Below are 27,894 nucleotides of genomic sequence, written 5' to 3' on the forward strand. Positions count from 1 at the left end.
GCCACACTCTGAAAAGTAGGCATACAGAAACTCACGTCAGGAATATTAAAAAGGAATTTATTCTTGCTGTGGGCGAGATGTCAGACCTCCAAGATCCAACATAATATCTAATATATGAAAGATTTTCATGCAGAGCATCCTACAGTGCAAAGCCAAGTTTGGAAACCAATGATGCAGTCTAACCTCCTAAACTTATAGGTGAGATCCAGGAAATTAAATGACTGTCCAGAGTTACCTACTAAGACAGCAGTAAAGTTAAGGCTAGATCTTCCAGTGCTAGCCCAGTGATCTTTTTATTACACCAGGACATTTCACAAACCCTAGATTGGTGTGGCAAGATTTGTTCTTAGTGACACATGCTTGGTCGTAAACAACCAGTTGTTTCCTCTTCTTTTTCCTTTAAGCTTTCTTTTCAGCATGTTCACTGATCATCTATTTAATAATCTAAAGATATGTCAGGAACCAATATTAAGTTTACCTGAAACAAACTTTCTACCCCATTTTATAAATAAGGGCTTTTCTTACATTCTAGAACCTCTCCCATTTTCCACAATTACTAAAGGACTCCTAGCAGAGACTTGGTGACCAGTTCTGCAAAATTCTTTCAGTATTATCGCATAGCATTTGTCTGGTATGGTCACCAGGATGTTTGAAAACTAGTTAGTTAATTTTTAATCTCCTTAACCATAACAAAGCTTTCATTCTGTTTTAATTTTTAATGATCCTACCTTTCCCAATTTAAATCTTTTTTTTTTTGAATGGGGGGGAAGTTTTCTTTTGCATTTGTTATATTAAAATAAGTGTGCCAAATGAGCATATTATTTTCTTATTCATCTTATTCTAAATATGAGGTTTAAAATGTCTTTCTTAGCTTTAAAAGCCTCAAGCTCGTTCTCAAGATAGTCTTTCTGAGGTTATTACAAATCTATACCACTTTTTTCATTTTCTTTAGTTATCCTAATTTTACTGAACACAAGATAATCTTTAAAATAATCCTTGGCCAGGCACAGTGGCTCACGCCTATAATCCCAGCACTTTGGGAGGTTAAGGTTGGGGAATCACTTGAGTCCAGGAGTTCGAGACCAGACTGGGCAACACAACAAGACCCTATCTCTAAAAAAAAAAAAATTTTTTTAATTAGCCAGGCAGGGTGGTTCATATGTCTGCGGTCCCAGCTACTTGGGAGGCTGAGGTAGGAGGATTACTTGGGCCCCCAGGGGGATAAGGCTGCAGTGAGCCGTAATCATGACACTGCACTCAGTCTGGGCAACACAGTGAGACCCTATCTCAAAAAAAAAAAAAAAAAAAAAAAAAGGCCTGGTATGGTGGTTCACACCTATAATCCCAGCACTTTGGGAGGCCGAGGCAGGCGGATCATGAGGTCAACAGATCAAGACCATCCTGGCCAACATGGTGAAACCCCATCTCTACTAAAAATACAAAAAATTAGCCGGGCGTGGTGGCATGCGCCTGTAGTCCCAGCTACTCGGGAGGCTGAGGCAGGAGAATCACTTGAACCCGGGAGGCAGAGGTTGCAGTGAGCCAAGATCGCGCCACTGCACTCCAGGCTGGCAACAGAGCAAGACTCCGTCTCAAAAAAAAAAAAAAGGAATCATTGTATCATTGTGAAGAACTTAAGAAGGAATACCTGGGTCATGGTGAGTACTCAGTAAATATTGTTATTATAGCAAACCTCTTTTCATGTGAATGAATACAGATCAATATCATCCATCACATTAATAATGGCCCTAAGCACTTAATGGTTATTACCATAATTAGGTTTTTTAATGTCTGGACATTTAAGTGGCTTTCAATTTTTGAATATTATAAACAGTGAAATGAACAAAGTTGATTATTTTAGGATAAAATCTGATCAGAAGAATCTGCGGATCAAAATAATATTAATCAATACAGGCACTGCTCAAATATTTCCAGCTGTATACATTCTGAGTACATGGTATGATTGTATTCCCTACCCTCTTGTGGTTGGGTGATGTACGAACGAGACTGTTTCTAGAGACAATAAATTTGATCAAAAATGCTCTTTCTTACTTCTAGGATGGGGCATTTTAATGGCTTGTGAGAGACTGCAGAGATTTCTCTCCCTCAGCCATGATGAGTGTGATGTTCCTGGCTGCTCCATCACTGAGCATAGCACAGAATAAGGCCCTCAGCTAACTCACAAGGAACATGTTGCCTGGGCAAGAAAGAAGCCACTGCCACTGTTGTTTTTAAGTCACAGAGTTTTGGGGTTGTCTCTTACATAGTAATAATCCAGCCTATTCTGGCTACTATAAGTGATATCCACTTTTGAAGATTTTGATACATATTGCTAAACTGCCAGAATGGTTACACATGGTCTTTTAAAATCTCAGATCAATTTCTGGGAAGATGGCAACATAGTCTTTCAATCTCCCCAGATCCTCACATAAAAACAGATGGACCAACTAGACAGCAAAACCAAAAAAAATCTAAGGATCCAATTTACCACAGAAAAAGATAAAGTATTCCCACAATCCCAAAACATAATGTGTAGGGACAAACCAGGTTAACAGCCACAAAACCTGCATGATACTAGTGTTGTGCAGGAGGAATCAAAGAATGCATTGGAGTGTCTGATGGACCTAAGAACTCCCAAATCACTCATATATATTCACTGGAAAGCATGGTGTCAATCTGAGAATAAGAGCTAAAGCTGGAAGGGGTTTTGCACAATCCAATAATATTAGAACACTCAAAACTGACCAGTCAGGCCTCCTGTCTAGGATAGGTGGTTAGAAAAACTATCCTAAATCAAACCATCAAAAGTTCAGGAAGGGCCAGGCACGGTGGTTCACACCTGTAATCCAGCACTTTGGAAGGCTGAGACACGTGGATCACCTGAGCTCAGGAGCTCGAAACCAGCCTGGGCAACATGGTGAAACCCCGTATCTGCCCCAAAATACCAAAAAAAAAAAAAAAAAAAAAAAATAGTTGGGCGTGGCAGTGTGCCCCTGTCGTCCTAGCTGCTCAGGAGGCGGAGATGGGAAGATCGCTTTAGCCTGGGAGACGGAGGTTGCAGTGAGCTGAAATCGTGCCACTGCACTCCAACATGGGTGACAGAGTGAGACTCCGTCATGAAAAAAAAAAAAAGTTCAGGAGAAGGTCGGGTGCAGTAGCTCACATCTCAGCACTTTGGGAGGCCAGGATGGGAGGATCACTTGAGCTCAGGAGTTTGAGACCAGCCTGAGCAACACAGCAAGACCCTGTCTCTACAAAAAACATGTATTTTTTAATTAGCTAGGCACAGTGGCACATGCCTGTGGTCCCAGCTACTTGGAAGGCTGAGGTGGGAGGATCACTTAGGCCTTGGAGGTCAAGGCTGCAGTGAGCCATAGTCATGCCACTGCATTCCAGCCTGGGCAACAGAGCAAGATCTTATCTCAAAAAAAAAAATTGGGGAAAACTAATTTCTCATAAAAATTAGCAACATAAATATAACAAGATAAAATCCCATACAAAGTTATTTTAAGAAAAAAAGAAAAGGAACAGAATGGCATTTCTACAGACAAGATAGATCAAAACTGTAATTTATTTCAAAACAGGCTATACGATATTAAGAAAATGATACAATACATAAAAGAAAATCTTAAGCTAGGGTGAGAAAAATCAGAAAAGAATTAGAAATAGAAGAAAAAATCATTTTAGAAATAAAGGCTAAGCAGAAGGAATACAAGAGCAAAAAAACCACACTCAAACAAGACTCAAAAATACCAATAACAAGAAGAAAACCAAAGCAAAGGAATGGAATAAATACTAATTAATAATGGCTGTAATTCAAGAAAACTTTCCTCAAATGAAAAAACTGTTAACAATACCCTATGCCAGAAGACAATGCAGTAATAATAGCTTTAAAACACTCAAGAAGGCCAGGCACGGTGGATCATACCTGTAATCCCAGCACTTTGGGAGGCGAAGGCAGGCAGATCACAAGGTCAGGAGTTTGAGACCAGCCTGGCCAATATGGTGAAACCCCATCTCTACTAAAAATTAAAAAACTAGCCAGACATGGTGGTGGGCACCTGTAGTCCCAGCTACTCGGGAGGCTGAGGCAGGAGAATCGCTTGAACCTAGGAGGCAGAGGTTGCAGTGAGCTGAGATCATGCTACCGCACCCCAGCCTGGGTGACAGAGCAAGACTCCATCTCAAAAACAATAAATAAATACAAAATAAATAAAATACTCAAGAAAATGTAAGCCAAGATTATTCAGAAAAACTAACTTTTAAGTATAAAGGACACAAAAAAGCCATTACCAATATGCAAAAACTTAGGCCTTATTGTTCCCATGAGCATTTCCTGAGTAATCTATTAGACTCTAGTAACTAGAGAATAAGCTTCAGACAATGAAACAAATAAAGAGACAAAGATATAAGGACTGGTGGTGCACACTATATTAACCAAGACTAAGTGAGGGCGAAAGGAAGCACATAAAGTATATAATTACTATACATTCTGACAATGTACTTATTAAGGTACATTTAAGAAATGTGAGTAAAACAAATAGCAAATGCTAAATTTTTTTTAACTAACTTCATAATCATATTGGTAGTGGTAATGTTAGTATTGTTATTCTGAGACTATTATGTATATAATGTGGGGTAAAGATATTGAGTAAATTATGGGATATGCTAATTACATCTTCCCTTTGACTCTGAAAATCAGTATTCTTGATGCAGAAGAAAGGAGATATACATGTAACATAAGAGGTTAAGTAAAAACTTCTAATTTTCAAATTGAATTGGAAATGACAATATGATTCCTGAGGTATTTTATCTTAAACAATATACACAAATAAAAATAAATGTATTTATTAAATCTATATTTAAAAACTCTCCCCATCTATCCACTGAGCAGCCTAGAAATAATGTCCAACACTGTAGCAATGAGCAATCTTTGCATGCAACTATGGCCTTGAAAGATACGGCTGAGTGCAGGTATGAAGCAGAAACACAAAAGACCCTTAAACATCTTGTCATACCAGTTAGCAAGAAAGCCACCAAAAACTCCTAAGGTCTTTGGCAGTTTATTAAAAACTTAAACATATTTAACATAAGGCAGCAATTCCACTCCTAGGTACATGCTCAAGAGAAAGGAAAATATAGGTCCACACAAAACTGCTACACAAATGTTCACATCAGCATTAGTCACAACAGCAAAAAAGTAGAAACATCCCAAATACCCACCAACTGGGGAATGCATAAACAAGAATGTGGTATAGCCATAAAATGGAATACTATTCATCAATAAAAAACAATGATATACTAATAACAAATGCTACAATATTGATGAATCTCAAATACATTATACTAAGTGAAAGAAACAAAACAGGAAAAGACCACACATTGTATAATTCCATTTATATGAAATGTCCAGAATAGGCAAATTCATAGAAACAGAGATCAGTGGTTGTCAGAGACTGGAAGGAGGGGAAATGGAGAATGACTGCTAATGGTACAGCATTTTAAAAAATTTCCAGAGTGATGAAAATGTTCTGGAATTAGTGGTGATAGTTGTACAACTCTAAATTTACTAAAAATTTTAAGCACACTTAAAATGGGTGAATTTTTATGGCGAATATATATATATCTCAATACAGCTTAAAAAAAAAAAAATCCTAGGGCCCCCATGTCCTTTCATAAGAGTCAATACAAATGTGGTTGGCAGAATTCTAAGATAGCCCTCAATATTACTATCCCATGGTGTACACATGTGTATAATCCTCTTGAGTGTGGGTGAGTCCAGTGAATATGATAGGATACCACTCCTGTGATCAGGTTACTAATCAGTTGATTTTTTTAGTTAATCAAAAGGGAGATTATCCTAACTGGAATTGATCAAACCAGGTAAGCTCTTTAAAAGAAGATGAATGTCAGAGTGATGGTCTCCTCCTGGCCTTGAAGACAACACAAACTGAGAGAAAGGGGCCACTCAGCAAGGATCTGAGGGCAACCTATAGGAGGAGATAGCCTACTGCACAAGAAACAAAGGTATCAGTCATAGCACTACAAGGAAATTTCTGCCAAAAACCAGTGAGCCTGGAAGAGAATCCTGAACTTCAGACGAGACTGCAACCTTGGATTGATTTTAACCTGGTAAGTCCCTGAGCATAGGACCCAGCTAACCTATACCTGGACTTCTAAATCACAAAAATCCTAAGATAAATTTGTTATTTTAGGCTGCTAAGTTTGTGGTAATTTGTTACACACGATTGTACAACTAGAGCTTCAATAGGGCAATATTTATAAACATCAAGTATGTTTAAATCATGAGTTTATACATGTTATTGAGAAATAAAACTAGTAATTTACACCTTTGGAGGATAAGGAACCAAGTTATTATTTTTTAAAACACGCCAAAGGCCGGGCACGGTGGCTCACGCCTGTAATCCCAGCACTTTGGGAGGCTGAGGCGGGTGGATCACAAGGTCAGGAGTTCGAGACCAGCCTGACCAACATGGTGAAACGCCATCTCTACTAAAAATACAAAAATTAGCTGGGCATGGTGGCACGTGCCTGTAATCCCAGCTACTCAGGAGGCTGAGGCAGGAGAATCACTTGAATCCGGGAGGTGGAGGCTGCAGTGAGCCGAGATCACGCTATTGCACTCCAGCCTGGGCAACAGAGCGAGACTCCGTCTCAAAATAAATAAATAAATAAATAAGTAAATAAATAAATAACAAAACAGGCCAAAAAAGGAAAAAGGTCAAGCATTCTTTTTTCTGTATGAGCTGTACCACTAGGTCACAAGAGATAGATAACATCTCTTTGTAAATGTATTCCATCTCATAAGTAAAAACAAAATGAGAGAATTTAAAGTATCACCATTCTGCAACTCCCAATGAGTTAAATCAATCTAGGTACTGAGTATCAATAGTTGCAAAAAAGAAAAAAGACAGGCCAGCCATGGTGACTCACGCCTGTAATCCAGCACTTTGGGAGGCTGAGCTGGGCGGATCACAAGGTCAGGAGTTCGAGACCAGCCTGACCCCACATGGTGAAACCCCATCTCTATTAAAAATAAAAATACGAAAATTAGCCGGATGTCGTGGCGCGTGCCTGTAATCCCAGCTACTCAGGAGGCTGAGGCAGGAGAATCACTTGGACCCGGGAGGTGGAAATTGCAGGAGCCAAGATCACACCACTGCACTCCAGCCTGGGAGACAGAGCAAGACTCTGTCTCAAAAAAAAAAAAAAAAAAAGAAAAGAAAAATGACAGAGAAAGAAAACCAGACATTTTGCACCTGCAATGAAAAAACACACCACCACCACCTATATTCTTGCCAGAAGAATCAAACTTGAGTTTGATTCAAGCCTCTGGACCTAGCTGCCAACTTATAGGCAATAACTGTACCAGGAATACACAAACACAGAGAACTCTACAATTCAAATGACCAAAGTGTTCTTCAACAGATATTGCAAGTTAAAGAAAGGTATGAAGAGGGAAACTGAGATTAAGAGAGATTTAAAAACCGTATCAAATTTTTCTTAAATGAGCAAGACTAAACAAACACAAGAAAGTACTACTATGAAAGTCAGTACACTGGTTACTTTTGAGGGGATGGGAGTGTGATGGAGACAGGACACATGGGGTAGCTGGCAAAGTACTACTTCTTGACTTGGATGGTGATTATAAGAAAATATGCCTTATAATAATTTATTTTTGTTGTGTATGGTTTTCTACATGTGTTTTTTCAATAAAAACATTAAAAATGAAAAAATCTCAAACCAATAAACAATCAGATTCAAGATACAGTAACTTTTGAACTGAAAATACTTACCTATAAGAGATCTTATCATTTTAAAAAATGTTATCCATAGTTGATCAGGTCTACATATGGTTTCTAGCAATTCCAAAATGTAATTTTTAAAAAAATTATTTACTTAGTGTTAGAGACAGGATCTTGCTACATTGCCCAATCTGGTCCTGAACTCTTGGGCTCAAACAATCCTCTCTCCTCAGCCTCCCAAAGAGCTGGGATTACAGGCATGAGCCACCACACCCAGGATCAAAATGTAATTTGAACACCAACTATTCTTTTTAAAAAACACACTGGAGTAGCTTTACTTTTACTTTAAACACCCCCCTTTTCCTTTATCCCATAAACATCAGCCATGAACTTCAACTGGTCCAGGTGACATAAGATTACTTTAAACTAGACTGAGGATATTCTCTACAAGACTTAAAAACAGTAAATAAACCAAATAAATATTTAGTGAAAGCCTATTATATAATCAACACTGTCATGTATTTTATGGAGACTACAGAAGCACACTGTGATCCCCTGAACTTAAGGAGCTTACAAATTAGCAGGAGCGATATTTACATGTCATATCTATAAAAGAAATACCTGAGATACTAGGTTCAGTCTCTCCCTAGAAAGAAAACTAGATTGGTATTCCTATGCCCCCAACCCATTAACAAGTCATTTCAATAGGCCAAACACTACCACTTTTACGCTTCTTTCATTTGACATGCTCCATCCTTTTGATGATTGTCTGCTCTTCTTTAGGCCCCTCTTTTTCCCCATTTTTTTTTTTTTAAATAGATACAGGGTCTCCCCATGTTGACCAAGCTGGTCTCCAATTCCTGGGCTCAAGTGATCCTCCCTCCTCGGCCTCCTAAAGTGATGGGATTAAAGGTGTGAGCCACTGCACTTGGCCTTTTTCTTTTTTCATCTTTTAAAAGGAAGAATACAAGGGAAGTAAAGTTGAAAACCAAAAAATTCACTTCAGATTCAACACTAAGACCCCAGTAGGTAAACTGGCAAAGGACCAGAAGAGACAATGCAGTACAAAAAAAAATAACCTCAAATGGCTGGTAAATCTAAGTTCAATTTATCTAGTAACCAAAGAAATGCAAATTAATAAGATTGTTTCTGCTTACCAAAATAGCAAAGATTACAAAGTGATCATATTCAATGCTGCCTTGGGTGAAAAAGACCCATAGGTGGACATGTAATTTAATGCAAATACATTTTCCAGATGAATGTGTATTAAGATCCTTCAGATATTTCACGAATTTTGGCCTAGCAGCTCATTTTCAGGAATGTATTCTAAGGAAATAATCTTGTCCTACAGAAATTTAGAGAAAAATTTATGTATACAGATATCCATATTACCAAAGATATGAAGAAAGCCATCTGAAAAACAGAAACTGCTTAAATATCAAACAACAGAGGAAAAAGTATGCTTAATATATTACATATACATAAATATCAATTAATGCAGAGATTAGAGGAAACACAACCAAATTTTAACAGTGAATTATTTCTATATGAAGAGACTATATATATTTCCAAAACTGTCTACCACATGAATGTATTAACTGAACAAGCAGGGGAGAAAAATCCTAGTATTTTCTATTTTAAAAATTATTTCAAATGTTTTGTGGTTTGCTTTTGTCTATGATATTACCATTCTCCACTATCACTGACCACTAATAAGTATTGATCATACTCCCTAAAATATAAGAATAATCAGCCAGGTGTGGTGGCTCAAACCTGTAATCTCAGCACTTTTGTAGGCCTACGTGGGTGGGTTGCTGGGCCCAGAAGTTCAAGACCAACCTGGGCAACATGGACAAACCCCATCTCTACAAAAAAATACAAAAATTAGCTGAAGTGGTGGTGTGTGCCTGTAGTCCCAGCTACCAGAGAGGATGAGGTGGGAGAATCACCTGAGTCCAGGAATACAAGGCTGCATGCAGTAAGCCAGAATCACACCACTGCACTCCAGCTTGAGCAACAGAGTGAGACCCTATTAAAAAAAAACACAAAAAAAAAAACCCAAAACAAAAAACCATATACATTACCAGATAAACAAAATGGGAAAAAAGTGAAACCTTATAGAAGGCATCATAAACATATCTGACCATGCATAGACACATCCCAAAAGTACTCAAGTCCTCTACAGAGCACCTAGAAATAAGATCAACAGACACAATAGTAGCAGTACAGAGAGGTAAGTTACAAAGAATGTAAAAAAACCTTTAGAAAGTTATACCAGAGAATTACTCTCAATCTCTAACTTAATGTTAAAGGAAAAACAAACTTTGGGCGAATTACAGCTCCGATCTGAAGAAACTGTCTGAAACCAGACAGAAGCACATAATCACAAACAGAAAAAAAAAAAAAAAATTTTTTTCATGAACCACACAAGAGACTTAAACAGAAAATTTTGCATGAAACATAGAGGCTCTTCCCTTGAAAGCCTTCCAGGGTAAGAATCTTTCCTTTGCAGGAAAGATTATCTTCTAATCAATCAAATATTTTAGCTGACCTTTAGGGGAAAAAAAAATCTCTCTCCCTCATAAAATTATTCAAATTTAAGAAACAGCACAGACCACTTTGATAACTAATTCTGATATCTTACAATTAGATAGTTTTGTCAAACAGAAGATTTACCTTTCCTGAAACAGATTCTCCGTCATAGAAGAGATAGTGTTTTTCTACTTTGCCATCTTCAGTTTTCATTTCTGCCATTTTCCTGGTTTCCCCATCATTAAGAACAATATCGATCTCACAAATTGGACCAAAAAAGCCTCCAAGAAAACTCTGAAATAAAATGAAAATGGTCATAATTATCATGTTTAGTCAGTCACTACATTTTATAATTTGAATTTAATTACCTATGAACTACGGTTAAATAGATTGCAAATCTGTGAGTTCATAAGGAAATGATAAAAACTTATATATCAAATGCTACATCAAAGGCCGGGCGCAGTGTCTCACGCCTGTAAACCCAGCACTTTGGGAGGCTGAGGTGGGCGGATCACCTGAGGTCAGGAGTTCAAGACCAGCCTGACCAATATGATGAAACCCTGTCTCTACTAAAAACACAAAAATTAGCCGGGCGTGGTGGCATGCGCCTGTGATCCCAGCTACTCGGGAGGCTGAGACAGGGGAATCGCTTGAATCCAGGAGGCAGAAGTTGCAATGAGCCAAGATCGCGCCATTGCACTCCAGCCTGGGCAACAAGAACAAAACTCCGTCTCAAAAAAAAAAGAAAAAAACAAAACAAAACAAAACAAAAACTACATCAAAACTGAGCAACTTAAGTACAATGTTAAGAGGGTAGATTTTCATGTTATGTGTTTTTAACCACAAAAAAGACCAAAAAAAAAAAACCCTAAACAAATTTCAGCATGCTATAATTTTAATCATTTCCATACAAAACCACTATAAATAATCAAATATTAACATATGTCAGAAATCTAAGAAGTTAATTATTAACATCTAGGCTTGAAAAATTACCTTTATTTATACTTTTATTTATGAGGTTCTTTTATTATAGCAGAATTTACACAATTCAAAGTACTCATACAAATCCAAATGTACTACTATAATGCACTACTTACTATAAAATCCACTGCTATATTTGGTCTGAACAGGATATGTTACATTGTGAAAGCCCTTGTAGTAAAACTGGCTATAATGAAGGAAAATAAAATTTCTGTGAATTTTTCCAAAGTAAATCTACAAGTCTTGTTCTATAAATCCTAAATATGACAAATATAAGGGACAAAGATCAATTGCTTATCAATGCCAAAACACATTAGTTGGTAATAATACAGAATCCATTAGCAATTTTGATACTTGATATAGTTATGGATTATTTTAGCCACAATGAAATCTAGTCTTCTAATCTTAAGTTTACACAGAGAACAGTCTCCTATCATGTCATCCTACATCCCTTCATATTCTGTCCTACATAACAACCAGAATGATTTCTTTTTTTTTTTTGAGACAGAGTCTTGCTCTGTTGCCCAGGCTGAAGTGCAGTGGCGCAATCTTGGCTCACTGCAAGCTCCACCTCCTGGGTTCACACCATTCTCCTGCCTCAGCCTCCGGAGTAGCTGGAACTACAGCCATCTGCAACCACACCTGGCTAATTTTTGTATTTTTAGTAGAGACGGGGTTTCACTATGTTAGCCAGGACGGTCTCGATCTCCTGACCTTGTGATCCACCCGCCTTGGCCTCCCAAAGTGCTGGGATTACAGGCGTGAGCCACCGCGCCAGGCCCAGAATGATCTTTTTTAAAAAAATTTTTGTAGAGACAGGTTCTCACTATGTTGCCCAGGCTGGTCTCAAACTCCTGGGCTCAAGCAATCCTCCTGCCTCGGCCTCCCATAGTGTTGGGATTATGGGCATGAGCCACTGCACCTGGCTCTGAATGATCTTTAAAAAACATATATCTGGCTGGGCGCGGTGGCTCACACTTGTAATCCCAGCACTTTGAGAGACCAAGGCAGACAGATCACTTGAGGTCAGAGGTTTGCGACAAGCCTGGCCAACATGGTGAAACCCCGTCTTTAATCCAAAAATTAGTCGGGCATGGTGGCGCATGCCTGCAGTCCCAGCTACTCAGGAGGCTGAGGCAGGAGAACCACTTGGACCTGGGAGGCAGAGGTTGCAGTGAGCCAAGATCACACCACTGCACTCTAGCCCGGGCAACAGAGCAAGAATTTGTCTGCAAAAAAAAAAAAAAAAAAAAAAGTTCACAAGTGTTATACATAATAAACCCCAAATAGAAACAATCCAAATATCAGTCAACAAGAGAATGGATATATACAATTTAGTATATATTCATACAAACGGGAACACCAAACAGCAATAGAATTAGAGGAGATACGACTACACACAAGAATGAATCTCATACACATAATGTTGGGTGAAAGAGGCCAGACACAAAAGGAATACACAAAACGTATGTATAACTCCACTCACATAGTAAGCAAAAAACATGTAAGGTACATTATGGTATTACAAGTCAGGCAGTGACTGAAAGAAAGCACAAAGGGAGCTTCTGGCTGCTAGTAACGTTCTGGCTGTTTTTTTTATAACTGAGCATTTGATACAGAGGTATTTCACTTGGTGAAAATTCATCAAGCTATACATCTATTCATGTACTTTTCCGTAGTTATTTTACTTCAATTGTTATTTTAAAAACAGACACACACGCAATGTATTCTCTAATGTGGTCTACATATATCTGACACTAGTCATCTCTCCAACTACTCAGCCTCCAACGTTCAGGGTTCTTTCTTCAACAGTTCCAATTTGCTAGTGTCCTTCTTGTCTTAGAGCCAAGCAAAGTATTCTTAACCTAATTCACCCTGAGTTTCAGTTTGACTCCCTCTCCATGAGAACTTCCTTGACTTCCTAATCAAAACTGGGTTCTCCAAATTTAGGTTTCACAAGGCTTATTTAGTACCTGACTCTCCTACTGAACTGTAAACTCCATGAGGCTCATCTAAGGCAGCATATGGCATTTAGCAGAAGGCAGTAAAATACCTGTTGAATGTTAATTTTGAACAAACACATAGCATTTTAATAACAGAAAATAAACAAATATACAAGAGAAATTAACTGAAATCTGGAATAGTTGATAATATTAGCCTTTCTGAGCAAATCAGCATTGGATTGGTATAGTAGCAAACTATATCAATGGAATTTATATTAAACCTCAGTTCTGTCCTCACTTAGGAGAGTCATTAGTTTGCTTTCTGTTAGCTTGCTTTGTGGCTATGTAGGGCACAAGGTGATGCTATACTCAAATGAGATGATGTTTTCCTAAGTCCTATATTAACAAAAGGAATTATAATTTTAAGCAACCAACTAAAAGAATTACCAGATTAGTACTTTTGACATATGTAGCAAATTTTCTTTTTGGGCCAGGCGCGGTAGCTCATGCCTGTAATCCCAGCACTTTGGGAGGCCAAGGTGGGCGAATCACAAGGTCTGGAGTTCGAGACCAGCCCGGCCAACATGGTGAAACCCCGTCTCTACTAAAAATATAAAAAATTAACTGGGCATAGTGGTGTGCGCCTGAGGCAGGAGAATCACTTGCACCCAGGAGGCGGAGGCTGCAGTGAGCCGAGATCGCGCCACTGCACTCCAGCCCTGGGGACAGAGTGAGACTCCGTTTCAAAAAAAAAAAAAAAAAATTTTTTTTCTTTTTGACATGTTTTAATCTTTTCTGGCAAAATTACAAATAACAAACTCAAATTTTAACCAGAAAACTAATTTTAATCAGAAAACTATTCTGAACTAATTTAGAAAAAAGAGAATGAAAAGCATCAGTGATAGGTCACACACACTGTCCATTCCTAGGTGGCTTTCGTACTCCAAGTCTTAAACTCAAAACTTGCTCAAAATGGTAAATTTTGAAATACTGTAGTATATTTCCTCCTAAGGGCTACAGAAATGAGAATGTATAGCAGCTCAAAATCATGCAGCTCACATTTACTAATCGAATATGTGCTAAGCTAGCAGGGTACAGGGGTTGTGTGGGAGAAGCAATCATGAACGGGTAGAAGACAACATCTTCAAGTAGCAGTCTATTTTAGATGGAAAACAAAATCAGTTATATTGAAGGATAATGCTAATTGGCAGAGAGAGCAATAAGAATGAGCTCTCCTTCCTTATGACATTCACATTAACTCATTTGAGTTATAAAACAGAGATAGAAAAATTAAAATTAATTTTCTTTTTTTTTTTGAGACAGAGTCTCACTCTGTCACCCAGGCTGGAGCGCAGTGGTATGATCTCAGCTGACTGCAACTTCCGCCTCCTGGGCTCAAGCAAGCCTCCCACCTCAGCCTCCGAAGTAGCTGGGACTACAGGTGTGAGCCACAACACCTGGCTCGTTTTTATATTTTTTGTAGAGACAGGGTTTCTGCCACATTGCCCAGGCCGGGCGCAAACTCCTGATCCACCCGCCTCAGCCTCCCAAAGTGCTGGGATTACAGGCGTGAGCCACCTTGCTTGGCCTTAAAATTAATTTTCTCATTCCTCCTGACACTTCCCAGAGCTACTTAAAAGAAAAATGAGATTTGAAAACTATAAAAATTGTTTTACAGAGAAAAGGAAATATTATAACTTTTTTCCACATGCATATACTTAAACACACAGAGTTCCACTTGGGATTTGAAAGCTGACATTTAAAGATCAAATCGCCAGGCGCGGTGGCTCACGCCTGTAATCCCAGCACTTTGGGAGGCCGAAGCAGGAGGATCACAAGGTCAGGAGATTGAAACCATCCTAACTAACACGGTGAAACCCCATCTCTACAAAAATGGAACAAATTTGCCAGACGTGGTGGCATGCACTTGTAGACCCAGCTACGCGGGAGGCTGAGGCAGGAAAATCACTTCAACCCAGGAGGCAGAAGTTGCAGTGAGCCGAGATCTTGCCACTGCACTCCAGCCTGGGCGACAGAGTGAGATTCCGTCTCAAAAAAAAAAAAAATCAAGTCCCAAAGTTAAATAAAATTTTAATAGAACTAAAATTGCCACTAATTAAAATGATATAAACCAAGTTCATTTTATAAAATTTCACAATTAACTAACACCGTAATGATAAACAACGTTTTGACACCATTCTTTAAATTTTTAAATTCCTAACCATTAAAAATATGTGAAAAACGAAGTGCTATCCTCTATTATTTTCTGGATGCAAGAAATATTTCATAATTTAAAAAAAAGTAGCAGGACACAGTGGCTCACACCTGTAATCATAGCACTTTGGGAAGCTGAAGCAGGAGGATCACTTGAGCCCAGAAGTTCAAGACCAGCTTTGTCAATACAGCTAGACCCCCATATCTACAAAAATTTTAAAAAATAGCCCAGCATAGTGGTGTGTGCCTGCAGTCCCAGCTACTTGGGAGGCTGAACCCAGGAGGCTGAGGATGCAGTAAGCCACTGACTGGGCGGCGGAGCAAGAGCTTGTCTCACAAAAAAAAAAAAAAAAAAAGATATTTTTAAATACAATCAAAACACTAAAATTGGAAGCAATCAAAAGGCATTTTTAAAAAGCCTAGTATAGCATATGCAAAAAAGTAATAGGTTAAGTAATAAATTACTGCACTTTAACAAGTTATTCCATGACAATATAGCATTGGGTTAACACTCAGTTTTTTTGTTTTGTTTTTTTTTTTTGAGATGGAGTCTCGCTCTTTCGCCCAGGCAGGAGTGCAGTGGCGCTATCTAGGCTCACTGCAAGCTCCGCCTCCTGGGTTCACGCCATTCTCCTGCCTCAGCCTCCCGAGTAGCTGGGACTACAGGCGCCCGCCACCGCGCCTGGCTAATTTTTTGTATTTTTAGTGGAGATGGGGTTTCACCGTGTTAGCCAGGATGGTCTCGATCTCCTGACCTTGTGATCCGTGCGCCTCGGCCTCCCAAAGTGCACCGCGCCCGACCAACATTCAGTTTTTTTACATTAGGGCATATCAAAAATGAACTAGTCGGCCGGGCACAGTGGCTCACACCTGTAATCCCAACACTTTGGGAGGCCAAGGCGGGCGGATCACTTGAGGTCGGGAGTTTGAGACCAGCCTGGCCAACATGCGAAACCCCATCTCCACTAAAAATACAAAAAAAAAAAAAAAAAAAAAAATGGCGGAGTGTAATGGCGCATTCCTGTAGTCCCAGCTACTCAGGAGGCGGAAGTTGCGGTGAGCCAAGATCGCGCCACTGCACTCCAGCCTGGGCGACAGAGCGAGACTCCGCCTCAGAAAACAATAATAATAAAAGAACTAGTCTTACTAAAAAACACCTCCAGAAAATTGTGGATATCTTACATTTTACAGGTAGAGAACAAAAAGAAAAAATAACTGAGGAAAAAAGCTTGTCTTTTAGAAAGAAATGAAAGAGAAAGATCTCTACCCAAAATCTCTCTTTCAAAGTTTTTTCCAAGATGTGCAACTTCTGTCATTTGAAATAAAGGGTAATAAAATTAAATTCTTTTTCTAATTATTCTAAATAAAATTCTAATACTTCTGATATGTTAAAGAGGAAGTAAAATACACAATTGTCAAGCTGGTAAAGACTAGAAGGAAAGAGAATAAAATATGTTGAGGGTTAGGATATGATGTAGACAGCAATTCAGTTTTGAGATTTTTTTTTTTTTTTTTTTTTTTTTTGAGACGGAGTCTCACTCTGTCGCCAGGCTGGAGTATAGTGGCGCGATCTCGGCTCACTGCAACCTCTGCCTCCCAGGTTCAAGTGACTGTCCTGCCTCAGCCTCTTGAGTAGCTGGGATTACAGGTGTGCGCCACACCTAATTTTTTTATTTTTAGTTGAGATGGAGTTTCACCATGTTGGTCAGGCAACTTCCGCCTCCCGAGTAGGTGGGACTACAGCAATGCGCCACCACACTTGGCCAATTTTTTTTTGTTTTTGTATTTTAGTGAAGACGGGGTTTCGCCATGTTGGCCAGGCTGGTCTCAAACTCCCGACTTCAGGTGATCCGCCCACCTCGGCCTCCCAAATTGTTGGGATTACAGGTGTGAGCCACCGCACCCGGTGAGATCTTTTAAGTGCAAAAATACTACTCATTTATTTTGGTAAAGATATCTTCAAGGGCGCATTTGGAATATTGCGATTTTCAGGATTAACTATTAATATGCAAGTTAAAACTCTTAAGGAGCTTTTAAATAACTGGACTGCAATATATATGACTATAAAAACATGCTAGCAATTGTTTTTACAGTTTTCTAATCTTGGCCTAAACCTCCTATCACTGACTTTAGGTTAATTTAAGATTTTTCATATAATTTGTAAACCCAATATTGAGCATTACCAATTAGCAAAAATACATGGTAGATACATAAAAAGGCAACTTTTTAGACCCCACTGAAGGAATTTCATTGAGTCCAGTGGATGTAAAGAAATGCAACTCATTGTATTTCTGAGGTGGAAGGCTGACTCTCAAAATTCATTCACTTAGCCCATACACAAGCAATGAAACAGCAAATTTTCATACATATATTACATCTGTGACCATTTCAGTGTTTTAAAGTTTTACAATTTCTGTTTGACTAACTTGAAAATATAAACTGCTCTTGAACATAATTCAAAAAAGCGTATTAAAAGTAATAATTACAAATGTAAGCAAAAAATAGGAGGACCTTTTAAGTTTTCTTTTCAAATGATATTCAATTAAATAATCCTGCCCTAACTCCCTGACTAGGCAAGGTCCCCCAATACTTCCTTCTTAGTATCTGTCACAATTCTAATTTCCACGTTAAACAAATAATTTACACAAATAAATGTTTATCTCTCTCTACATTGTAAGCTACGAGAGCAGGTAGGCGCTGTTTCCATTTTACTCGGGTCCCCTGGGCACACCTGAGCAATTATTTGTTGAATGAAAGAAAAAAAGCTCTAAGAATGAACATGAAAGTCTGGATTTTGTTTTGTTGTTTTTTTTTTTTTTTGAAAGCAACACCATTACTGAAATTAAAAGTTATTTATTCAAAGTAGCTTTTTAAAAATATACCTGGCTCGGCCTTTTAAGCCAAAAGTCTCAAGCAGTCTATTGAATCAGTGAGCTTTGGGAAAAGCAGGTAGTATTAGGAGAGCATACAGTAGGCGCTAAATGAAGCGAATTGACGACTACTACCAGAAAACGAGTAAAATGAGATCTAACCTAGAGGAGACTGCCGACACCCAGCTAAACACCACAATGCCCAGGCTAGTGTTTCCGCGGACTGTGGTGAGAGCACTGACTCCCCTCCCTCCTCTGCCTCCCAGGCCGTTTCAACCACCCAGAGCGTTAAGTTCAGAGAAACAGCTTGGGGACGGAAATGAGAGCCAATGCTTAAAACGGCGGGCACCAAACGGGTGTCTCCGGAGTTAAAGATATCCCCCATTCCAACGTCCTTTTATTTTTCTCTTCCATTTTACAAGTGTCAACAGAAAGCCTGAACTGGGGTCATGAAATCAAAGAATGCCACCATCGTCAGGTTTTAAAATATCAGAGTTTATCAAGTTCGTGACACACTGAGTGCCCAAGTCCCCCGAAGAGTCCGGAGCTGGGGGGCTCCCGGGTCACCCCACCTGGATGGAAGAGCGGCTGCCCGGGAGGAGAATAGGGACTGGCTACCTAGGAAAGGGAGACGGCGACTAGCCCCCGCAGAAGCGGGGTCCGAGTCCCCAGCCACAGCCCCCACAAGCAGTCGAAGAAAGCGGGCAGAGGCTCCGACATGGCCAGGAGAGCACGCCGCCGCCCGTAGGTGCTCGGGCCTCGCCGAGACCGGGAAGAGGTGGCGCCGCCCGCTTTTCCCAGACCCAGGGGTGGCCCGACAGGCCTAACCCCACTCCCCGCCCTGCTCCCCCGTTCCCTCCTCCGGCGACGCCCGGCCCGCGGTTGGCCGGCCCGCCGCGCGCTCCGGGACGAGGGCGGGAGGCGAGCGCGCGGGCCGCCGCGCACTCACCATTGTCAACGCCGCCGCCGCGTCCCCCCTACTCCACTCCTCTTCCCTCAGGAGAACTCCCAACCCCGGTTCCCTCCGCTCCGGCGCCCCGTCACGTGACCTCGGGCCGCCCCTCACACGTGACCGCTCCCTTCCTCTCCCCCTCCCCCCGCACCCGTCCCTCTCCCAGCCTCCTGCCCCGCCCTGCTGGTCGCCAGGCACTCCGGGGAGAGGCCGATTGGAGGCGGGGCCTCAGGCTCCACCCTTCGGAGGGTGGAGAGGGGCGGGCAAATTACGTCGAGTGGGCGGGGCCTGGGCAGAGGCAGGTTCGCGGGCTCCTCCTCGCCCTTACTTCGGTCACCGGACGAGCGGTTCCGTGTCCGGCCTCTTTGCCACACCCAGTTCCTCTTTGTGAAAGTTTGAGCGGCTGGGAAGGAAGGAGGAGAAAAAGGGTTCATTTGGAGGCGCTGTCCTTGGCTGGGTCCTTGGGTTGCCGAGGCGAGTGGGAGCCCTGCTTCCTTAGGCCTCGCAAGAGATGTGCTCTCTTCGTCCACGGCGAGGCGTTCTGCCACCTTGGCTGAACGCAGTCCCGCTCCACCTCCGTCTTGAGTCTGGGTTTTCTTAACTTGGCTTTCTCGCCTCTGAAGAGAAGACCAGTAGAAAAAAATCCTAGGGTACAACTTTCATTGCTTCCCAAAGTCCCCAGATGGCCCCTGAGCGACCCACCCTGAGCCTGGAGGGCTCACAAACCCACCGTTCCGCCCAGCCGTTCTCAGAGGGCAAAGGCGTTCCCACGGTGCAGCTGAAGACTACGCTGGCCTGAACTGGATCCTCTTCCCTAGTGTAAGCCTATAGGACCTCCAGATGAGGAAAATACCGTGTGGGATTTCAAAGTATAGTGTTGAAGGGCCACGGTGCACTCTATGCATAACCAAAGCGGAGGAAAAATCCATCCCTGAACGCACTGTAATTACCCCACCTTAAAACAAAAGTTTGTGAGGCAAAGCCATGAAACAGGTCTCAAAAAAAAATTGTTTTATACTTAATCCTCAGTGTGAGCCTCAAATTTAAGAGGATTGAAATCAGAGTATCATCTCTAACCGCAACAGAATTAAAATTAGAAATCAACCCAAAAAAGCCAGAAAATTCCGGAAATATTGGAAATTAAGCAACATAATTCCAAATCTCTAGGTTAAAGAGATCAATGGAAATTTAAAAATAAGTTGAGGCCGGGCACGGAGGCTCACACTTGTAATCCCAACACTTTGGGAGGCCGAGGCAGGTGGATCACCTGAGGTCAGGCACGAGTATCTCTTGAACCCGGGAAGCGGAGGTTGCAGTGCCCGAGATGGAGCCACTGCACTCCAGCCTGGGCGACAGAGCAAGACTCTGTCTCAAAAATAAAAAATAATAAAAATAAAAATAATTTGAAGTAAAAGATAATACAACATATCAAATTTGTGGAATGCAGTGACACTGTGTAAAAGGAAAATTTGTAGCTTTAAATGCACATATTTGGGCCGGGCGTGGTGGCTCACGGTCTATAATTCCAGCACTTTGGGAGGCCGAGGCGGACGGATCACTTGAGGTCAGAAGTTTGAGACCAGCCTGGCCAACATGGCGAAACCCCGTCTCTACTAAAAATACAAAAATCAGCCGGGCATGGTGGTGCTCGTCTGTAATCCCAGCTAGTCGGTAGGCTGAGGCAGGAGGATCACTTAAACCTAGGAGGCAGAGGTTGCAGTGAGCCAAGATCGCGCCACTGCACTCCAGCCTGGTGACAGAGCGAGACTCCATCTCAAAAAAAATAAATAACTATAGTAACACTGATATTGTTGTCTGTTTGAACTGTGAAAAGAAAGCAGCAAAAACAATGCAAATCTTTAATTAATAAAAGTGAAAAATGGTTTTTTTTCACTTAGAAGATTTGCCTGTCACCTTGAGAGCTACTCTGGTTCCTACCCACTCTTTTCTGGGACTTAAATATCAACATAACAAAGAGAATAGATGAAAATGCCACATAGGCAAAGAAATACTGGTGAAGCCAGGTATAAATAAGAGGTGGCAAAGAAAGTCACACTAGAAACCAATTTGTACTAATTATTTATTCTACTGATCAAAACCCAATCAATAATTGTGCTATCATAGTAAATACAAGAAGCAACAGAATTGTTGAACTAGTTATTTGTCTGTCTGCCTACCTATCAATCTATTCAGCAAGCCAGAATGTTAGAGCTAGATTGTGAGCAGTACAGTGTTTCACCAGCTGAGAACTGTGGCATCTCTATATTTGCCCTCTGCCAAAAAAAAAAAAAAAAAAGGTGGGGTGTGTGAGGAAAATGTGACTAACTTACAGGGATTGACTTTCATCAACAAAAGTACCGAGTTTAGGTCAGAAAGTATTAGATGATAAGATAATCTGAGCTTTTATCAATCAGAAACCAGTTAAGAGAAAAATAGTCATTTATTCAAATTCACAAAGACTAAAAATTCACATTAATAACTGTGAGAGTGTCAGGGAGCAGCTGTTTGCAGAGTTCACTGGCAAAGTTAAGGGAAGAGAATAAAATACAAATACACAAAAAGGATAAAGAAAGAAAATACAATTTAGGCTGGGCGCAATGGCTCACATCTGTAATCCCAACACTTTGTGAGGCTGAGGTAGGTGGATCACTTCAGCCCAGGAGTTTGAGACCAGCCTGGGCAACATGGTGAGACCTTGTCTCTTGCAAAAGCACAAAAATTAGCTGGGTGTGGTGGCATGTGCCTATTGGACCAGCTACTCAGGAGGCTGAGGTGGGAGGATAGCTTGAGCCAGGAAGGCAGAGTTTGCAGTGAGCAGAGATTGCACCACTGCACTCCAGCCTGAGCAACAGAGCAAGACCCTATCTCAAAAAATAAATAATAAATTAATGTAATTTAAAAAGAAAATACAATTTAAAGCATGCCAGTGAAGTATAGAAACACTTTTTTTCTTTTAACCTCCCAGAGCAGATAGAATAGATTTTGCTTAAAAACTTTAGCGAGTGCAGCTGTAATCATGGTAAATATTCTTTTTTTAAAAAATTACAATTATAAAAGCCAAACGTTTTTTCACAATATACAGTTTTTTCTTAAATATACCAATACTTAATGTTTTATCTCACTATTGCTCTTTTCTTTTTAAATTGAGATATAATGTACATAGAGTGACATATGTTAGTCTTAAGTGTGCAGTTTGATCAGTTTTGACAAATGCATACATTTTGATCGTGCATGGTGTCACAGGGCGCCATGACTCACGTCTATAATCTCAGCACTTTGGGAAGCCAACGCAGGAGGATTGCATGAGGCCAGGAGTTCAAGGCTGCAATGGCCGTGTCACTGCACTCCAGCCTGGATGGTGGAGCAAGACCCTAGTCTCTATAAAAAATTTAAAAATTATCCAGGTGGTGGGGCATGCCTGTAGTCACAGCCGCTGAGGAGGCTGAAGCGGGAGAATTGCTTGAGTCCAGGAGTTCCAGGCTATAGTGAGCCACACTGGCGCCACTGCACTCCAGTTTGGGATACAGAGCCAAGCCCTGACTCTTAAAAAAAAAAAAAGCATACATTTGTTTAACCCACACCTTCATCAAGATATAGATGACTGCCATCAACCCCAGAAAACTTTCTCACATCCTCTCTCAATCAATCCCATCTTGTAGAGGCAACCACTGTTCTGATTTTTTTGATATTGATTAGCTTTGTGTGTTCTATAACAAAATAATAATGGAATCATACCACAAGTGTTCTTTTGTGTCTTGTTTCATTCCCTGAGCAAAATGGTTTTGATATTTATGTTGTTGTATGCATCAGCAGTTTGTTCCATTTCATCGCTTATAGTAGTATTCCATTTTGTGAAGAGAACACAAAGTATCCTTTTTCCTGTCAGTGGACGTCTTTTTTCCCATTTTTTTCTATTGTGAACAAAGTGCTACTATGTACACGCCTTTTTTGTGAACCTAACCAAAGTGGAATTGCTGGGTTGGGTAGGTGTATATTTAATTTTACAAGAAAATGCCGCATCACTTTTTAAACTGGTGGTGCCATTTTATCCTCCCATCACGCGGGTGTGAAATATTAATGTTTCTACATCCTTGCTAACATTTGGTGTTGTCAGTGTTTTTAACATTAGTCATTCTTATGAGTGTGTGGTTTTCTCACTGTGGTTTTAATTTGCTTTTCCCTGATGATTAATGATTCTGAACACTTTTTCATGTGCATGTGTATCATTCACATATATCTCCCTTTGGGAAGTGCCTGTCAAGACTGCCAATTTTTAGTTAAGATGTTTATTTTCTCATTATTGGGTTATAGTTTATCAAATATTTTGAATGTAAGTCCTGTATCAGATGTAGTAATTGTAAATATTTTCTCCCACTCTGTGTGCTTATTTACTTTCCTAACAATGTCTGTTGACGACTTGAGAATTTGGACTTTTACATTTAGGTGTAAAATGTAAAATGAGATCCATCTCAAACTAAATTTTGCAAATAGTATGGGGTAAGATTTGAGAGCTTATTTGTGTCTACATGGTTCCAGCACCATTTGTTGCAAACACTTACCTTTCCCCCTTAAATATCTTTGATATTGGCCGGGCGCGGTGGCTCATGCCTGTAATCCCAGCACTTTGGGAAGCTGAGGCAGGTGGATCACCTGAGGTGAGGAGTTCGAGACCAGCCTGGCCAGTATGGTGCAACCCTGTCTCTACTAAAAAATGCAAAAATTAGCTGGGCGTGGTGGTGCGTGCCTGTAATCCCAGCTACTCGGGAGGCTGAGGCAGAAGAATCATTTGAGCCCGGGACGCAGAGGTTACAGTGAGCCAAGATCGGGCCATTGCACTCCAGCTTGGGCAACAGAGTGAGACTCCATCTCAAAAAAAAAAAAAAAAAAAAAAATATATATATATATATATATGTCTATATAGATAGATAGATATATCTTTGGTGTTTTTGTAAAAAATCTATTGACTGTATAATTGTGGGCCTATTTCTGAAATTTCTAGTCTTTTCCATTGATCTGTTTGTCTATCTTTATGCAATACTACGCTGTCTTCAATACAATAGCTTTACAGTAAACCTTGAAGTAAGGTACTGTAATTATTCCAACTTGTTATTTTTCAAGAATGTATTGGCTATTCTAAGTTCTTGTATTCCAACATACATTTATAAATTGTGAATCCACTTCTCCAAAAAAAAAAATCTACTGGTTGGAAATGATTTGAACCTACACCTCAATTTGGGGAAAATTGGCATCTTAACAGTATTGGGCCTTGCAATCCATGAATATGGTGTATTTATTTTTCTAAATAAGTAGAGAAACAGCTTTAATTTCTTTCGACAATGTTTTGTAGTTTTCAGTACCTTTCACATCTTTTGTTACATTTTTTTCTAAGCATTTATTTTTTGACACTATTGTAAATGGTATTAATTTTTTTTTTTTATTTTCTGGCCAGGTGTGGTGGCTCACACCTGTAATCCCAGCACTTTGGGAGGCCAAGGCAGGAGGATTGCCTGAGCCCAGGAGTTCAAGACCAGCCTAGGCAACATGGCAAGACCCCGTCTCTATACCAAATTTAAAATTTTGTTTTAAAAAAAATTTTCTAATTGTTCATTGCTTGTGCATGTGTTTGTGTGTGACTTTTCTACAATAACTTGGTATCTTGAAACCTTGCTAAATTTCTCTGATAATTTCTTCCCATCTTTTCTTCTCCTCTTTCATCGTGGGTCTTCTATTAGTCGCATATTGGACTTCCTGAATTGATTATGTCATTTTCTTATCTCTTCTTTTCTATTTTCCATCTAGTTGTCTCTTTGTTCTCCTTTCTAAATAATTTCTCCAATTTTATATTCCAGCTCTTATGATTTTTTTTTTTTGAAATGACTGTGTTATAGTAGCCAGCCTCCAAGATATTCCCTGATGATCCTTGCCTTCCGGTATTTACACTCCTTTGTAGTCCCTTCTCAAATGTTGTCAACACTGGTCTGTGTGACCAACAGAATAAAATGGAAGTGATGTGTGTGACTTTCACGGCTGCTTCTGCCTTGCTTTCTCTTGGGTCACTCACTCTGAGAGAAGTCCAATGGAGAGCTCCACATAGTGAGGAACTGAGATCACCTGGAAATAGCCAGAACTAACTTGCCAGGCATGTGAGTGAGCCATCTCAGAAGCTGATCCTCCTGCCCTCTTTAACTCTTCAGATGACTGCAGCCTCAGCTGACAAATTTACTGCAATTTCATGAAAATCTCCTTAACAGAACCACCAAAGTAATCCTCTCTCAAATTTCTGATCCAAAGATACTATAAAATTTTGAAATGTTCATTATTTACTAATATTTATTGCCACTAAGGAGTGTGTGTGTGTGTGTGTGTATGTGTGTGTGTGTTTGAGATGAACTCTTGACCCCCAGGCTGAAGTGCAATGGCATGATCTTGGTTCACTGCAACCTCTGCCTCCTGGGTTCAAGTGATTCTCCTGCCTCAGCCTCCCAAGTAGCTGGGACTACAGGCACCCAGCACCACGCCCGGCTAATTTTTGCATTTGTAGTAGAGATGGGGTTTCACCATGTTGGCCAGGCTGGTCTCGAACTCCTGACCTCAAGTGATCTGCCCACTTCAGCCTCCCAGAGTGCTAGGATTATAGGCGAGAGCCACTGCACCTGGCTTGGAGACAGTTTTGATTGTCGAGTTCTAGGGGGGAAAGTGCTACTGGGCAAGTAATGAGTAGAGATCAGAAAGGCTGTAAACATCCTATAATCCACAGAATAGCCTCCCTACAACAAAGACATACCCTGTCAAAAATGTCAATAGCCAGGCGCAGTGGTATGGACTTGTAGTCCCAGATACTCAGCAGGCTGAGGCAGGAGAACCACTTGAGCCTAGGAGCTTTGGACCAGCCTGGGCAACATAGTGAGTCTCTAACTCTAAAAAAAAAAAAAAAAAAAAATGTCAACAATGCCAAAGCTGAGAAACCTTGGTTTGGTATGCATAAACCTAGGAAGACAAATAGGGTTCTGAAAGATCAATTGTATTAATATTTTCAACAGTGACCCAACTGGTAAAGCGGACAACATGCTGAGGGAATGGAGACAGAAAGCTTCTGCAAAATCAGCCATTCCCATCCCTTTGCTATCTTAGCATTTTATCATTATTATAGATATGAAAAAACATCTATAACGTAAAATGTATTATAGTTATTTGTGTTTTATCCACTAAATTGTGAGTAGTCTTAACTGTTAATCCCTGGTGGCTTGGTCCTCAGCAGGTTTTTGTGGATTGTATAATATCAGATAGGAAAATTGGCTACTACTTTTGAGACTATTGCTCAAAAGTACAAATTGGAAGAAGTTTTTTGTTGTTGTTGTTGTTTTTTTTTTGTTTTGTTTTTTAAAGTATTCTTTTTTTTTTTTCTTTTTCTTTTATTATTATTATTATTATTATTATTATACTTTAGGTTTTATGGTACATGTGCGCAATGTGCAGGTAAGTTACATATGTATACATGTGCCATGCTGGTGCGCTGCACCCACCAACTCATCATCTAGCATTAGGTATATCTCCCAATGCTATCCCTCCCCCCTCTCCCCACCCCACAACAGTCCCCAGAGTGTGATGTTCCCCTTCCTGTGTCCATGTGTTCTCATTGTTCAATTCCCACCTATGAGTGAGAATATGCGGTGTTTGGTTTTTTGTTCTTGCGATAGTTTACTGAGAATGATGATTTCCCAAATTGGAAGAAGTTTTTAACCCTTTGCCCACAACCCCCCCAAAAACTCTGTAACTATGGTAAATAATTGATTGAAAAATAGAACCCAAAAGGTAAAAGGGTAAGAATTTGAAAACCTACACAAGGCCAGGCATGATGGCTCATGCCTGTAATCCCAGCACTTTGGGAGGCCAAAGTGGGAGGATCGCTTGAGGCCAGGAGTTTGAGGCCAGCCTGGACAACATGATGAGAGCCTTTCTCAAAAAAAAAAAATATATATATGTATATATAATATATATAGAGAGAGCCAGGCATGGTGGCACATGCCTGTAGTCCTAGCTACTTGGGAGGCTAAGGTAGGAGGATCACTTGAGGCCAGGAGCTCAAGGCTGCTTAAGCCTGGGAGGTGGATGTTGCAGTGAGCTATGATCACACTACTGCACTCCAGACTGGGTGGACTGGGTGACAGAGCGAGACTTTGTCCCTCACAAAAAAAAAAAAAAAAAACACAAAAAAAAACCCTAGCCTGGGCAGCACAACAAGACCCTGTCTTTACCAAAAATACAAAAGAAAAGACAGCTGGGCGTGGTGGTGTTCACCTGTGGTCCCAGCTATTTGGGAGGCTGAGGTGGGCGGATCGCTTGAGCCCAGAAGTTGGAAGCTACTGTGAGCTGAGATCGCACCACTGTACTCCAGCCTGGGTAACAGAGCCAGACCATGTCTCAAAAGAAAAAAAAACTATATGGTTTATATACTATTTCTTCTATGTGGCTGATAATATTTACTTCCATCTATCTAGGTTGGTACAAAAGTAATATTTACTTCCAGCTATCTAGATTGGTGCAAAAGTAATTGCAGTTTTGGACTGTGAATTTTATTTTATTTTATTTTTTTTAGATGGAGCCTCCCTCTGTTACCCAGGCTGGAGTGCAGTAGC

General features: G+C 40.3%; 1 protein-coding gene and 1 long non-coding RNA gene across 5 annotated transcripts in view; both read right to left on the reverse strand.

The window, feature by feature from the left end:
* The window catches only part of VPS26A (VPS26 retromer complex component A), a 50,154-nt gene extending 30,686 nt beyond the window's left edge, over nucleotides 1-19,468 (reverse strand). The window contains exons 1-2 of one of the 4 annotated variants that reach the window (XM_009245533.4): nucleotides 19,256-19,468; nucleotides 10,443-10,592 (exon numbers count right to left, since the gene is read on the reverse strand). In XM_009245533.4, coding sequence (XP_009243808.1) covers nucleotides 10,443-10,592; nucleotides 19,256-19,258 — 153 coding nt within the window. In that variant the 5' untranslated portion in view covers nucleotides 19,259-19,468. 4 annotated transcript variants of the gene reach the window in all.
* On the reverse strand, nucleotides 11,758-19,213 carry LOC134761995 (uncharacterized). The gene is made up of 2 exons (XR_010141424.1): nucleotides 18,319-19,213; nucleotides 11,758-13,332 (listed from the first exon to the last, which is right to left on the reverse strand). It is a non-coding gene; the product is annotated as an uncharacterized LOC134761995 (long non-coding RNA).
* Nucleotides 19,469-27,894: the final 8,426 nt, after the last annotated feature.

Source organism: Pongo abelii, chromosome 8 (assembly GCF_028885655.2).
Source record: "Pongo abelii isolate AG06213 chromosome 8, NHGRI_mPonAbe1-v2.0_pri, whole genome shotgun sequence".
In the NCBI taxonomy this organism is placed as follows: Eukaryota; Metazoa; Chordata; class Mammalia; order Primates; family Hominidae; genus Pongo; species Pongo abelii.